Source organism: Chelmon rostratus, chromosome 6 (assembly GCF_017976325.1).
Source record: "Chelmon rostratus isolate fCheRos1 chromosome 6, fCheRos1.pri, whole genome shotgun sequence".
Lineage (NCBI taxonomy): Eukaryota > Metazoa > Chordata > Actinopteri > Chaetodontiformes > Chaetodontidae > Chelmon > Chelmon rostratus.
The window spans coordinates 27341071-27354120 of record NC_055663.1 but is presented as its reverse complement, the minus strand read 5'-3'; the positions used below and the strand labels follow the sequence as shown (position 1 = coordinate 27354120).

At 39.2% G+C, this 13050-nt stretch overlaps 1 protein-coding gene across 1 annotated transcript; it reads right to left on the bottom strand.

Moving 5' to 3' along the window:
* Window positions 1-962: 962 nt before the first annotated feature.
* On the bottom strand, window positions 963-10167 carry rnf141 (ring finger protein 141). Its single transcript, XM_041939227.1, has 6 exons — window positions 10071-10167; window positions 8289-8489; window positions 7377-7485; window positions 6045-6226; window positions 3442-3549; window positions 963-3336 (listed from the first exon to the last, which is right to left on the bottom strand). The coding sequence occupies exons 2-6, from the start codon at window positions 8423-8425 to the stop codon at window positions 3186-3188; spliced, it is 687 nt and encodes a 228-aa protein (XP_041795161.1). The 5' UTR covers window positions 8426-8489; window positions 10071-10167; the 3' UTR covers window positions 963-3185.
* Window positions 10168-13050: the final 2883 nt, after the last annotated feature.

The following is a 13050-nucleotide window of genomic DNA, read 5'->3' as shown; positions in this document are numbered from 1 at the left end:
AGTTACATTTAGTGTGTACTTTGGTTCTGGAAGAACAAACCATGGTGAGACATGGAAGAAAAGTATGGCTTTACAATAGTGTGCCTTCAGCATTTGACTGCTCGAATCATACGTTAACGTAACAATTTTGATAAATCACGATAATCGCCGGACAATAACTGATGTTAGCTAGCTAGCTAGCTAGTAATTAATTTGACACAGTCAAAACTCGTCACACTCCCGCCATGATGATGTCAATCGCCCACAGGTGCCAGTGGTATGCTAGCAGTTAGCATAGCCCTGATGCCGAGCCGTTACAGTACGTAACGTTAGCGCTGTCTTTAAGTGCTGCATCAGTAAAGTAACCAGTTTCACGGTTTTAATGCACATAAACTTAAAAAAAGAAACTCACCGGAGGGAAAGTGAACCTGTTAGGGACCATTACGAGGTGAAACCATGTCGACGTGTTTAGTGGAGTAATGTACCGCATTATTTCTTCTTCGTCCACCACAACAGAGCTGCTCAGAGCTGCCACTGATGGCCAAAAGCGGCATTGCAGCATTTTAGCTAAACTGGCCTAACGTTTCTTTGTACTTCTTCTATCATATTAATTAAAAAAGGCCACAATTCATGATTGGCACTACAATTGATTACAATATGAAGAGGTATATGTCTTATTTATCCAGTAAATAATTTGTGGTATTGATTTAGAGTGGCTGGGTCACATTACATGTAGGCTATTGAAAAAAAACTGCTTTTATTTTCTATTACAGTTTTGATTAAGTAAAGGAATTAAACAGCACTAATCAAACTATGTGTGCAACATATGATCAGTTTTGTATACTTTTTAGCATGACAGCATTTACATTTTTACTGCTTAATATTTTCTTTACATGTTAAAACAAGATAAATTCCTTTTGAATTCCTTTGACATTGAAAAGTGATTTCAACCATTTAATCCAACATAACACAAAGTCATAAAGTGCAAAAAGTGAGTATGCTTTTATTAAGGATAATACAGTAAGGATCAAGTCATTTTCAATACACTTCTTTCCATTCAGCAAATTTACATACAATGTGCATAAGGAGGATCAGATGCTTTATACTAATCTATCATGAAAAATGGCTTTGGAACCAAATTTAACATTTTCTTATTAATGGACCATGCAGTAATGTGGCCACTATATCACACTCAGTCTCTGATCCTGTTAAATTCAGTGAAGTTTCCCACCGCCGCACAGTTTTTGTGGTGCCTGTCCTCAACTGATGTCAAAATATTACAGCATCAGATAATATTTTCCACCACAGAGATAAATTAATCTGTTGTGGTGGTACACAAACACCAAGAAAGCTACAGTGAGGTTTCAAAGTGCGATTTTTCAGCATCGAAAACCAAAAATTTCTTTTGGTAAAATTAAAATTCACATGTTTATGGTATATCAAATGAACATAAATCAAAGTCCAAGAAATGATTACTCTGTAAAATGAAAAGGCATATATAACTTTACTGTTGAATAATTGTGGAGTGACTGTCTCATATTTGGAAAAAGCTGTTAACGTAATCTAAATTTGATCAAATGTAAAAAAAAAAAAAATTAACTGGCTGAGTGTCACAAAACAAAATGTTAATTAGCATTCCACATTATTTACTGCTTTAAATAATGCATTAGATTTCAATAAAATGGATTTTTTTCATTAGAGAAAATTTAACTCAACACATTTTTACATTTCATGAAATACTTCAGCATTGATCCAGTACTCATAAATCACAACCACATCCTCTTTAGCTAAAGGTGCAGCCTGCGATTCAGGTGATCTGGAAAGCAAGCCAGAAATACTTATTTAAAAGAAAACCATTCTGTGGTTTTAAATCTCACTTCAATTCTACAAGAGTTCATTTGTAACCAAAAAGCTGCCTATGTCAATAAATCAGTTATCTTCAATCATAAGCATGACAAAGCAGAGCAAAGCAAAGACAAGACTGGTTGTTCTGCAAGTGAAAACTGCAGTACCTCTACAGCAATCAGATTAAAATAACCTTAATAAAATTATAGTAAATTATATATACATATTAAGAAAAAAAGATGAGAACAGCATAAATGACAAGTAGTGGTTATTTCCAACAGTGAGTAAGACACTGCAGCAAGCTACGTCATTCAAATGATATAAAACTATTTAGCACTGTACACCCACGACTGTCCGGTTCTGAGCATCAGTTTTCACATAACATGGCTCATAAGACATGTCATGTGGGACATAAACATGCAGGGTTACATTGCACAGACTACAGAACAGCTTTACAGGTGGAAAATAAATTGAGTTTTACAGGCTGATCAGAAACTCTGTGACTGAAGTTGGATGTTTTAGGAAATACGCTGAAACTGGAAGCAAGGGGAAATGGCTGGCCTGAATCACCTGCCAGCACCTCTCAAGCTCGCTGATTAACCCGTTATACCTTGTTTGTTTGACTATACCAGAGTCAAAATGTACAAACGTAAAAGGTGTTAATTTGTGAGCTTTAGAGGTCCCGGCAGCTGACCACTCTTCATGCTAAGCTAAGCGGCTGGTGGCTGTAACCTTATAATCTACAGGCAGACATGACGAGATGACAAACGAGTGGTACTGAACTTCTCATCTATCTCTCACCCAGAAAACATGTAAGATTATTTTCCCAAAATGTCAAACTATTCATTTAAATATTCCGATTATGAATACATGAGTCACTCTAATCAACCCTCCCTGGATACAAGGGCCGACCTTCGCTCGCCTCCTTTGTCTCCGCTCCGTCGCGTTCATATTAACATGAAAGGCAACTTTAAACTGGATCATCTTCCCTCATGTTGGTTAAATGAACCCAAAAATAAGTGCAAGACCTGTACTTTTGGTTATTCTCTGTGTTAAACTAATAGATTATAATGTATTATAACATATTACATATAACAGTTCCCAAAAAGCACCACATCTACAATACTTGGGTTACAAAGAGCATCCTGGGATTTTTAGGACTCAAAAGAGACCAGGCTTCATTTTCTGATTCTGTCACTAAGAATATAAGGAGGAGGAAACCCTGCTGGTTTCTGCTGCATCATTAGCTTTTAAGAAAAAAAAAATCCTCAGTGAAAGTGACATTTTGTGTTGCAACACATAAAGTCTACTTGGTACAAGTCGATCTCCGCTGCCATCTAATTGACTCAGTGTGCTGTGTGTTAAGGCCTGTGTGGGTGGCCTGCCTCATCAGCCAAGTTGAGGATGTAGCCGGCGATGTCGTCCTCTGTGGGAAAATCAGACATTACCCACGATTCATTGGCTGCCGTCACCTGCAGACGACATATCGGACAGTTTCGGCTCTGCCCGCTCCTGCAGAAACACGAGAGAGAGTGTAACAGTCACTGCTAGTGTTTGTTCAAACCATCCGACAAGAAGAATTACTGAAATGAATTCAAGCTGGATCCGTCATCTTACCATTTATCAATGCACTTCTGACAGAAGCTGTGTGCGCAGGGCAGAATAAGGTCAGCCTTTCCATCCATGCAGATACAGCACTCCTCTTCGTCAGTCAGTTGCTTCACTCTGCATGGGCACACAAAGAGAAATGAGATGAAGTTCTAATTATTTTCTAAGGAGGAAGGAACCGCTTTTTCCAAAAATCTTATTATCTCCACCAAAGAGGTTATGTTTTCAGTCTGATTTGTTTGTCTGTGAGAAGGATTACGTTAAAAACTACTGGCCCAATTTCTATGAAACTCTGTGAAAGGGTGAAGCACGGGGCCAGGAAGAAGAAAATCAATTCTGGAACTGATCCGAATAACCGGGGGGATACACCAATTATTATTCACTTTTGTTAATATTGCGGGATCGGGCATTTGGCTTTAGTGGAATAAATGCTGTGCATCTGAAAACAGTAGATGGGTTTTTTCAGTGGCCGATACTAATATTTAGACAGCAGGGCAGCTGATGGCGGATATATAATGCCAATATCATGTTGTTGTTTTGTTGCATCTGATAAACAATTTAAAAATGATAACATATGAGACACAATTGCAGAACTTAAATGGAAATTTATTTAACACTAATGTTGTCTGCATTGTCTGTTTGCTTAAGTAGATCTGCAATCTGCCTGCAGTGCACTTATTTTACATTAAATGTGTCAACTAAATAAATCTCCAATGGTAATCAAAAAACTAAACTTTGTAAAAAAAAACAAAAACAAATACCCGTATTTTCCGGACTATAAGGCGCACCTAAAAGCCTTTAATTTTCTCAAAAACCGACAGTGCGCCTTATAATCCGATGCGCCTTTTATATGGATCAATATTGGTTAATTATGGCTATCGTAGTCAGGGGGCGTGGCCGAAGTAACAGCGGTATTCCACTCTCTGCGTGCCGTCATCATTTCACTGGCGCGTGCAGTCAGCTGTCAACCTGAATAATAAAATGACTATTTCACTGAACAATGAAAAAATATGAATTTATGCTAAATAATAGGCAATTAAAATATGAATCAAACGTGGTTAATGTGATTTCTGCTCCTGAACCTCAGCGCACAGCGTCTGCACATCAGCGCTGTGCGCCGTCACCTGCATCTTTACGCAGGATCAGCTGTCATCTGTGAGCGAGCGCGATGTTTGTTTCAAAACGAACGAACTAAAATAAAATACATTTTAAATAAATGCTCATTAATTATTTTCAAGAGCCGCATCAGAGGGATGAAAGAGCCGCCGGAGCCGCGGGTGGCCGACCCCTGATCTAGTGGAAGCATAAAGCAACCCGGACACCACAGTACGGTACTTTCTGTCTATCAGCCTTATAATGTGGTGCGCCTTATAGTGCGGAAAATACGGTAATGTGAAATGAAAAATAATGTTTTCGTGCACTAAACAACAGCATTTATCAGCAGATTGCAGCATGTCCTTGTTCTGAGGGAGGATGATCATTTGTAAACTTACATAAACATATGAATGAAAGAAATAAACAATGTCAGTGCACCCAGCACATTACCCGTCGTCCCAATGAACATTTGTTTAGCACTAATGTATCACTCACTTGAACACAGAAAAACATTTGAAAATAAAAAATATGCATCGTCTTTGACGTGTCTGCAGACGTTCTTTGCTCAATCTGCCTCGTGAGCACAGACAGCGGCCAATGTCGACTATCTCAAAATCTAGTAGCAACGCTTTTTCTCAAACTACTTTACTAATTACTCACATTCAAATGTTAATTGTCTGCAAGAAGCTCCACCAGAGATATTCAGGAGAACTGTTCGAACTCTATGCTTTCTTAGAAGCAACAATATCGACGGTGAAGTTTGTACTTGCAGATTTGCATATCATGCTGACTGTTTGCAGAGGTCCGTGCTCTCCGAGTGCCCTTCTAGTTTTGGAATAAAATGCCTGATGTGGGATGAATCTTGATGGTTTGCGATCAAAGGATTTGCCTGTGAAAAATATCCTTCAGTGTAATAAAAATGCATGAAACGCTAAAAATGATTCCCTCAGCCTCCCCAGCTCCTCCTATGGGACTTAATCCGGGGGGATAAACAGCCGTCCTGCTGCTAAATAAGTTGTAAAATCCGTCATTTTAACAGCCTGTGGGACATTTAAAAACCCCTTTTCTACAACTGACACCTGTGGTGAGTAGGAACAAAACCTCAGCACCTTGTGTGATAGCTCGCTGCCATCGTGTGTGGGCGCCTGAATGAGAGGCAGACTGTAAAGTGCTTTGGATAAAAGCCCTATAGAAATGTGGTCTCCTGGAGCGCCTTGGTAGCTGAATGGCTACAGTACATGCTGCATGGTCACAACTGTTGCCGGCTTGTCATACTCCTCTCTCTCCCCATTTCCTGTCTTTACCTGTCACTATCAAATAAAGGCAAAAAGTGCCAAACGTAACGTAGTACAAAATTAATTCATGAAGTGTGCACACAAATGGTGTTTGATTGAAAACATCGACTGTAAATTAAACTGTCTTTCCAATTAAAACTCTTCCTAAATATAAAAAAGACAAGTTAACACACTGGCCGTGAGGTCTTTGACTGCTTGGTGGACCACTTCATGTGCACCTACCTGCCCATCCACATGCTGGCCTGGCAGGAGTCCGTGGAGGGGAGCTGGGCTGACGGGCCCTCGGAGGCGCCCTCTGCACTCAGCACCTCAGCTGCCTGGCTGGTGATGTCGCGGTACAGCTGGATGAACTGGTACAGGTTCATGATGCGTGATGCTTCCACCATGCCATTCTCCTTATTGATCTGGGAGGAGACAAGGCAATCACATGACTCATATGACACACTGGTAGAGGATTTTGTACATTAACCAATGAGGGCTTTCTGGTCTAAACATTCTTGGGGGACCAGTGTCAGTGAAATAATCTGGACCTGGGACAGTAAAGCAAGGTTTTTCTACAGTCAGTGTCATATTAATTATGTGTGGAAAAAACTCATAGTTCAGTTCATCACCCAGTTTTGGCAGTTTAGATTTGGTTATGGGTGTAAATTATTCCTCAAGTGCTGCACAAACTCAACAGTGTGTTTCGATTCAAATTAAAATTCAGAATGACTCAACCACAATAAAGTGCCAACAGAATACTGAGGGAACAAAATGCAATATTTCTGCCTGTGATAACTTCATACCCCTCTTGCCCTCCATGAAGAAAAATACTGAGTCACAAGTCCCACAAACAGAGACAAAGTATTAGATAGGGCTGCTTATCCTTTCATACAAGCAGACGTGCATTCACATTTATACAGGCAAAACCAACTAGGTTTATTGCTGTATTTCCATGTGTATGTATAGTTACTTTATAGATTCCTTGCTTAAAGGTTATGAGAATGAGCCTCTCAGATAACAGACAAAAAAAAGAGATAACGGACGCAATAGATGCTGTCACTGAAGCTTCTCCTTGCTGATAAAACTTTGGTCCCTGTTAATGATGGTGTTACTGTGAGAGGAGAGTGAACCGTGTGGAGAAAGAGAGCAGAGCTGCAGGCCTGGAATTAAGTCATTTTTAGGACAAGGGCACTTTTGGGCATGGCAGCCAACATGTAGGACACCAAGGCCAAAACCAATGGTGCAATAACAATAAGTGATAATACATATTCTGAAGACAATCAACAATTAGGAGTCAGTGTATCAAAAAATACTAAGTTTATTAAAACTGCAACCTGAATGTCTGACTTTTCCACAAAATTCTGTCTCACTGATTTTTAAAATGGTCTGTCTTCCAAGCGATAATACCGCAATCAAGGGACACACATATACCTCGTACTATCCCTGACCACACTTTCTCCTGCACACACACACAACATGTGGGTTCATTTCCTCCACCCCCATGAATCAAAGGTGTGGACAGATGCTCTTCTTGGCATGTGATGTGAGTGGAAAAAGGTCCTATGGTCTCACCTTGGTACAGAGGACCCTGACAACCACCTTCCACAAGGCTGTGGCATCGGATCCTGGCTGCACCTCAAACAGCAGGTGCTTCTGCTGTCCAGCAGCTAGCTTGGCCGTGCTGAGAGAGATCCAAAGGAGAGAGGGAATGTTCAACTCGGGAAAGCAAATTAACACACACACACACACACACACACACACACACACACACACACAGTATACATGTTGAATGATGGCCAAAACTGCTGGATGTTGTTTTTTGTGTGCACTCTGCTGTTTAGATACTGTCCACTCAATGTGAACTAGGCTTTATAGAGTCATGGATCTGTATCCATCAAAGAAACTGATCTGTTCAGATCTCAAACCTGCACTTACTGGCACTGGATATTTACTGGAAATTACAACCATGTACATCATGGTTATAAATAAATAAAACTTTTATACCAATGCTGTCTCCTTTCATTTGACTCTCTTTTGTCTCAACTGAGAGAAACTCAGTTTTACCATGTTATCCTGCCTCTCGGTTAATATCTCTGAGAGGTAGTAAGCTAAAAATAAACAGGCAGAAGAAGGGCCTAATGCCTGGGGAGTACAATGGGCCACAGTGGAATGGTGCTGAAGCTAGCTGTGCAGAGTTTAGGTCTCAATCAGAATAGTCTACTCAAGAAGCCAAAAAGAGAATCACTAAAAAATCAATAACATCCAGGTATTCTTTGTGAGTTAACACAAGTCAGCATTCCTCACAGTCATTTGCTTCAAACTGTCTTGTTCCAAAGCAAAAGTTATTCCACTGTCCTTCCACTACATGAAAGCAACTGGAAAACAGCTGTATGTCTGCGTGATTGAACATCTGTTATTTCTGATGGACAGCTATTTGCTTGATTGAACCGCTACAGAATGTGTCCGGAACAGACTCTGACTTACACGTCGTTAAGTTCAGCCACTCTTGCCAGAAACTCCTCGTAGGTTAGGTTGCCGCTGTCACGTACCAGTCCAGCGTGTTTCACCAGCTTCTCAGGCAGAATGGTCATCACCGCCTGACCTGAGAGCTGCTGGCCCATCCCGGCAGCAGCAGCAGCACTTACAACACAGCACTGGCAGAAGGCTCATTCAGTTCTGCAGAGCCTGGTGGGAAATAAACACTTATAAATTAGGGTTTTTTTGCTTATATGTGACTCTCTCTTTGGGGAAATCTTTACTCATTCGATAGTCTCTTTGAATCACTGAAAACATCTGAGATGTCAGCCGGGACTGAAAGCTTTGGAACCAGTCTGGAACAATCCAGAGCACTGTATCTTAAACCTGACTGTTCTTTGATCAAAAATACTGCGATGTCCTGTAGAAATGGCCTAAATGCCACTAAAGGTCATGAGGGCTCCTCTCACAAAAGTGTCTTTCACAAAGCTCTGAAAGATGGTTAACCAAAATCTGACATAAGAGGCTAATGAACAGCAGGCATGAGACACAGCGTTGTATAAAAATACACAGTGACAATATTTACTGATCATTTGTGAGACCTCAATCTTAAAATGTCAACCTCATATTGATAGATTTGCTAACTTCAATTAACATTTAATTAGCTTAGTAAACTGGAAAACAAATTTAAGAAGCCAAAACAATTATCTATTTCACCATTTTCTGATGGAAGTTAACAAACTGAACTTCCATTACATTACACAGACCCATTGTGTGGCCTCCTAATGTGATAATACACTGCATGAGCAAGGGTATGTGGACACCCATAAGCAATTGTTGAACATGCACCATAATAACCATAGGCATAGGTATGCTGCTGTAATAGCCTCCACTCTCCTGGTAAGCTTTTTCTTTGAGATTTTGGGACCTGGCTGCAGGGATTTCCTCCCATTTGGCCAAAAGAGCTTTATTGAGGCCAACGTCTATGTTGTGCAATAAGCAGCAGTTGCAGTTTGTGTTTAAAATCATCCAAACGGTGCTGGGTATAGTTCAGGTCCCTGTGCAGCCCAGTCCAGTTCTTCCACATCAAACTGGGAAAACTATTTCATTATGGATCTGGCTTGGTCCAAAGGACATTATACTGGGAATGGGATGGACAACGTGGACACACCATGGTAAGCAAACTGAGATATATAGCGAGGTAATGTTACAGACAAACGAGACAGGGACTATCACTGACCTGAGTAAACTCATAAACACATCCTGTCACATCAGCAAACATTAGCCACAGTAATACATCCTGTTGCAGCTGACCGTTGAGCCTCTACAACTATAGAATTAAAGTCTCAAATCTCAGTAAAAACCGACCACAATTTACAATTTAATCTTTAATGAAAACTCACATTAACAACCCAAAGCATAACGCTCACACAAGGGCTGCACCTCAGCTGAATTAGCTATATTAGCATTGTGCGATAGCATCCAACTCAGTAGTGAGATAGCTAACGGTGCAAAGGTTACATATGTGTGAGTGACAGCAATATTCTTGTTTTGAAACCCCTTCAGTAGCTCGTTCAAGACGCCGTGATTTGAGATGGAAGCCAGCAATGAAGCTCGATGCAAAACACGACTTGCTAATCTTAGCAACAGCGTAATACTTCTAAACAGGGCATTGCCAACGAGGGGTAGCATTACTTTGCGCATAACTTCAACAAGCGACCGGCGGAAAAGCCACAAGAAAGATGCGTACGATCCTCTATCTAAGACAAAAAAGGACGCGTCTTTTCTTACCAGATACTCAAAATTAGATGCCGGAGTTGGCGTCCAAACTTCACCACTAGCTACGTTGTTTGCTTCTGTTTGTGTTGACACGACACGGGCGCTGTTTGATGACGTCACTTAACTCGTCACTTTTCGTCTATTTATTTATAGCAATAATAATAATTATTATTATTAAGTACTGAATTCACTTTTCTTTTATTTTGTAAAGATTTAAAGAAATATTTAGTTTATTTTGCTTTCAGTTACAGTTAACCTTGCCTCTGAAAAACATACAGGGTTCATTTAATTTAGTGAGGCTTATTTCAAATACATAAGTGAATTTTCTGCAATTTCTCTTCAAATTACTGTCTGAAGTGCATTACAAATGTTCAACCAGCACTGACCACTTTTTAATTTACTCACACTACTCACCGTTTTTTAATGTATTATCGTGTTCAAATAATAATAATAACTGACGTAATAACAAAGTTGGTCCATGATGCCCCTATCTCAATCCAAAAAACTGAGTTAACAAGATTTAGAGTGGATAATGACTCTTAAGCGTTTGTAATGCAGACATGATAGGATGCATGTAATCTTCATGGCCACCTTAATTATGCTTTTTCAAAAATGTATTTAATGAGACAACATTTACCAAATTAAGACAAATTCATCTTTATATCACACTTACAATTCTTGTACAATCTGCTTCATTGTTAAGACGGGCAACCAGTGAGCTAATATTCACTATATTTTGGTCCTCAGTCATTAACCAATGACTGATTATTCCTTAAAGTACAAACAGATACAGTCAAATCCAATCAATCATCTATGGTGGTTATAGTTTTTACTGCTTAGCTTACAGTAGTAATCTATTGTTTATTGCTTGTTACTATTATCCTTGAGATAAAACTCCTGCTATACTAAGTGGTTTTAAAGAAATACGCACAATTTAAGAGTGAGAACACAAATCAATGTTGTGTTTGTTTTTTAAAGGTTTTGTAATGAGTTGTTTTTCTTCATGCCATTTTGCTCTCTGACTGGAGAGCAGGGAGTTCACCATCCTTTTCCTTTCACTGCAGCAGCGAGATAATGGGAGATTGATTTAGATTACATATGGCTGGAGGAGATCGAGGAGGCAGCAGGTGGTTAAAAAAAACAAGAGGTGGTGGAGAATATAATGAGGAGAGAAATAGGGAGAGGGAAATTGGATTGGACTGGAAGGCAGGAGAGCAGAAGAGACCACCTAGGGACACATATAAGAGGATGATATACAACTCAGGAAGGCATCAGAGAGTAAAAGAGAAAGAAACTCAGAACTATGTGTGGACTGAAATGTGAAGGAAAGTCTAAGAAGATGAGAAGATGATGAGGCTGAGGATGTTAACGTGACGATGTAAAACAGATTAAAGTCTGATGTATCCCAATGAAATGTCATTGTAACAGAGTTAGAGAAGTTGGGTGAACTTATTTCCCTGGTGGAAAGTCTATTTTTCACCAGAAAATTCATTTTGGCTTTGGCTCCATCTGCAGCCAGGCCATCTGTTTTATACTGGCAACCACAACACCTGAAGGGGGCTCACACAGAGAAGAGGCTGCAGCACAAGTGACACCTGTAACTCTCTGAGCCCTGAGGAGAAGAGGAACACAATCAGCTCCAGATTCAGATTTTTCATATACTGCATGTTCGCACTTTGTTTAGTTACCTTATTTTATGTTTCCCCACAGTGTCATTTTACTACAGTTTTTCTGTTTACTCTGCATACACATCTGCGGTATGTTTGTTCACCCTGGAGGAGAATATATCCTTTGCAGCTCAGCTTTCTTTCCTTTTTTTTTTTGCATTAAAGGTTTTGCAGGGACGAGTTTTCTTCCTCATAGTCAAGGGTCTAAGATAGAGGGTGTTGTGTGCTGTACAGATTGCATACCCCTTTGTGAATTTGTGATATTGGCCTTAATAAGTAAAACTGACGATGTGACACAAGAGCAGGATGCCTGAGTAAATGTTACTGCTCCTGTTGCGAAGCTTCTAACTGCTGCCATAAAATGCAATGACTTGTAAAAATATAAGAAGATGTCTTTCTTACAAGATTGAAAGTAGAATAAAAACACAGCTAATGTAATCCTTTTATTTAATGAATTTCATCTAAGTTAGTTAAAGTGCATCTACATGAAATTGCTGCCAGAGATGTAATCATTTGCATAAATGTGATAAGTATGCAAAATCTACTTTACCTCTGCTCTCTGGTTGCATTCAAATACAGTCGTTACAATGCAGGTCACAGGACATTTTAACATTAGCACATTTGCTGCACCTCTTGCTCACACTGAACTTGGCACAAGTGGGTTCAAATACTTTGCTGCATACAAATGGGATGAGCTCCAAAATATATGAATTTCCATTTTTTTTACTTCATTTTAACATTTTGCAAGATTGGATTTATGTATTTACAGTCACACTTGTAATTGTTTTTCCTAATTGTAAAATTGTTGTGTAATGAATTATCTTTGTGGCTGTCTATGCTTAAATTGTATGGGGTTTTTTTTTGTACACAGGTCTCTGTTTAAAAAGAGATCCCGATCTCCACAAGATTACCTACCTGTTTAAATAAAGAATTTGTTATACTACTACTGCTACTACTACTACTACTAAAAATGATAACAATAATAATAAGTTAATTAAAGTTATAGTAAATTTAGTTAATCTTTTCTTTGTCTCCATAAAATGTAATGGAATGTTTCTGTTATTGCATTAATTGTAATAGTGTGATTCTAATCGTCTTTTCAGACAATTTATAGCAATCTATGTGTGAGTTTATTGCACTTTCAAACCAAGAATTGGGACATTTGATCACATTTAAATACATGATTGTTGCTGAGTTCTCTTAGTCTTTTTTTTCTTTTTTAAATGTACCAGCAGATGGCAGCAAAGGTCCCCGATCAGAAGTAAACTGAAGCTGAAGTCAGAGGCAATGATGTGTTAAGAGATAAGATCTTATAATACATTCAT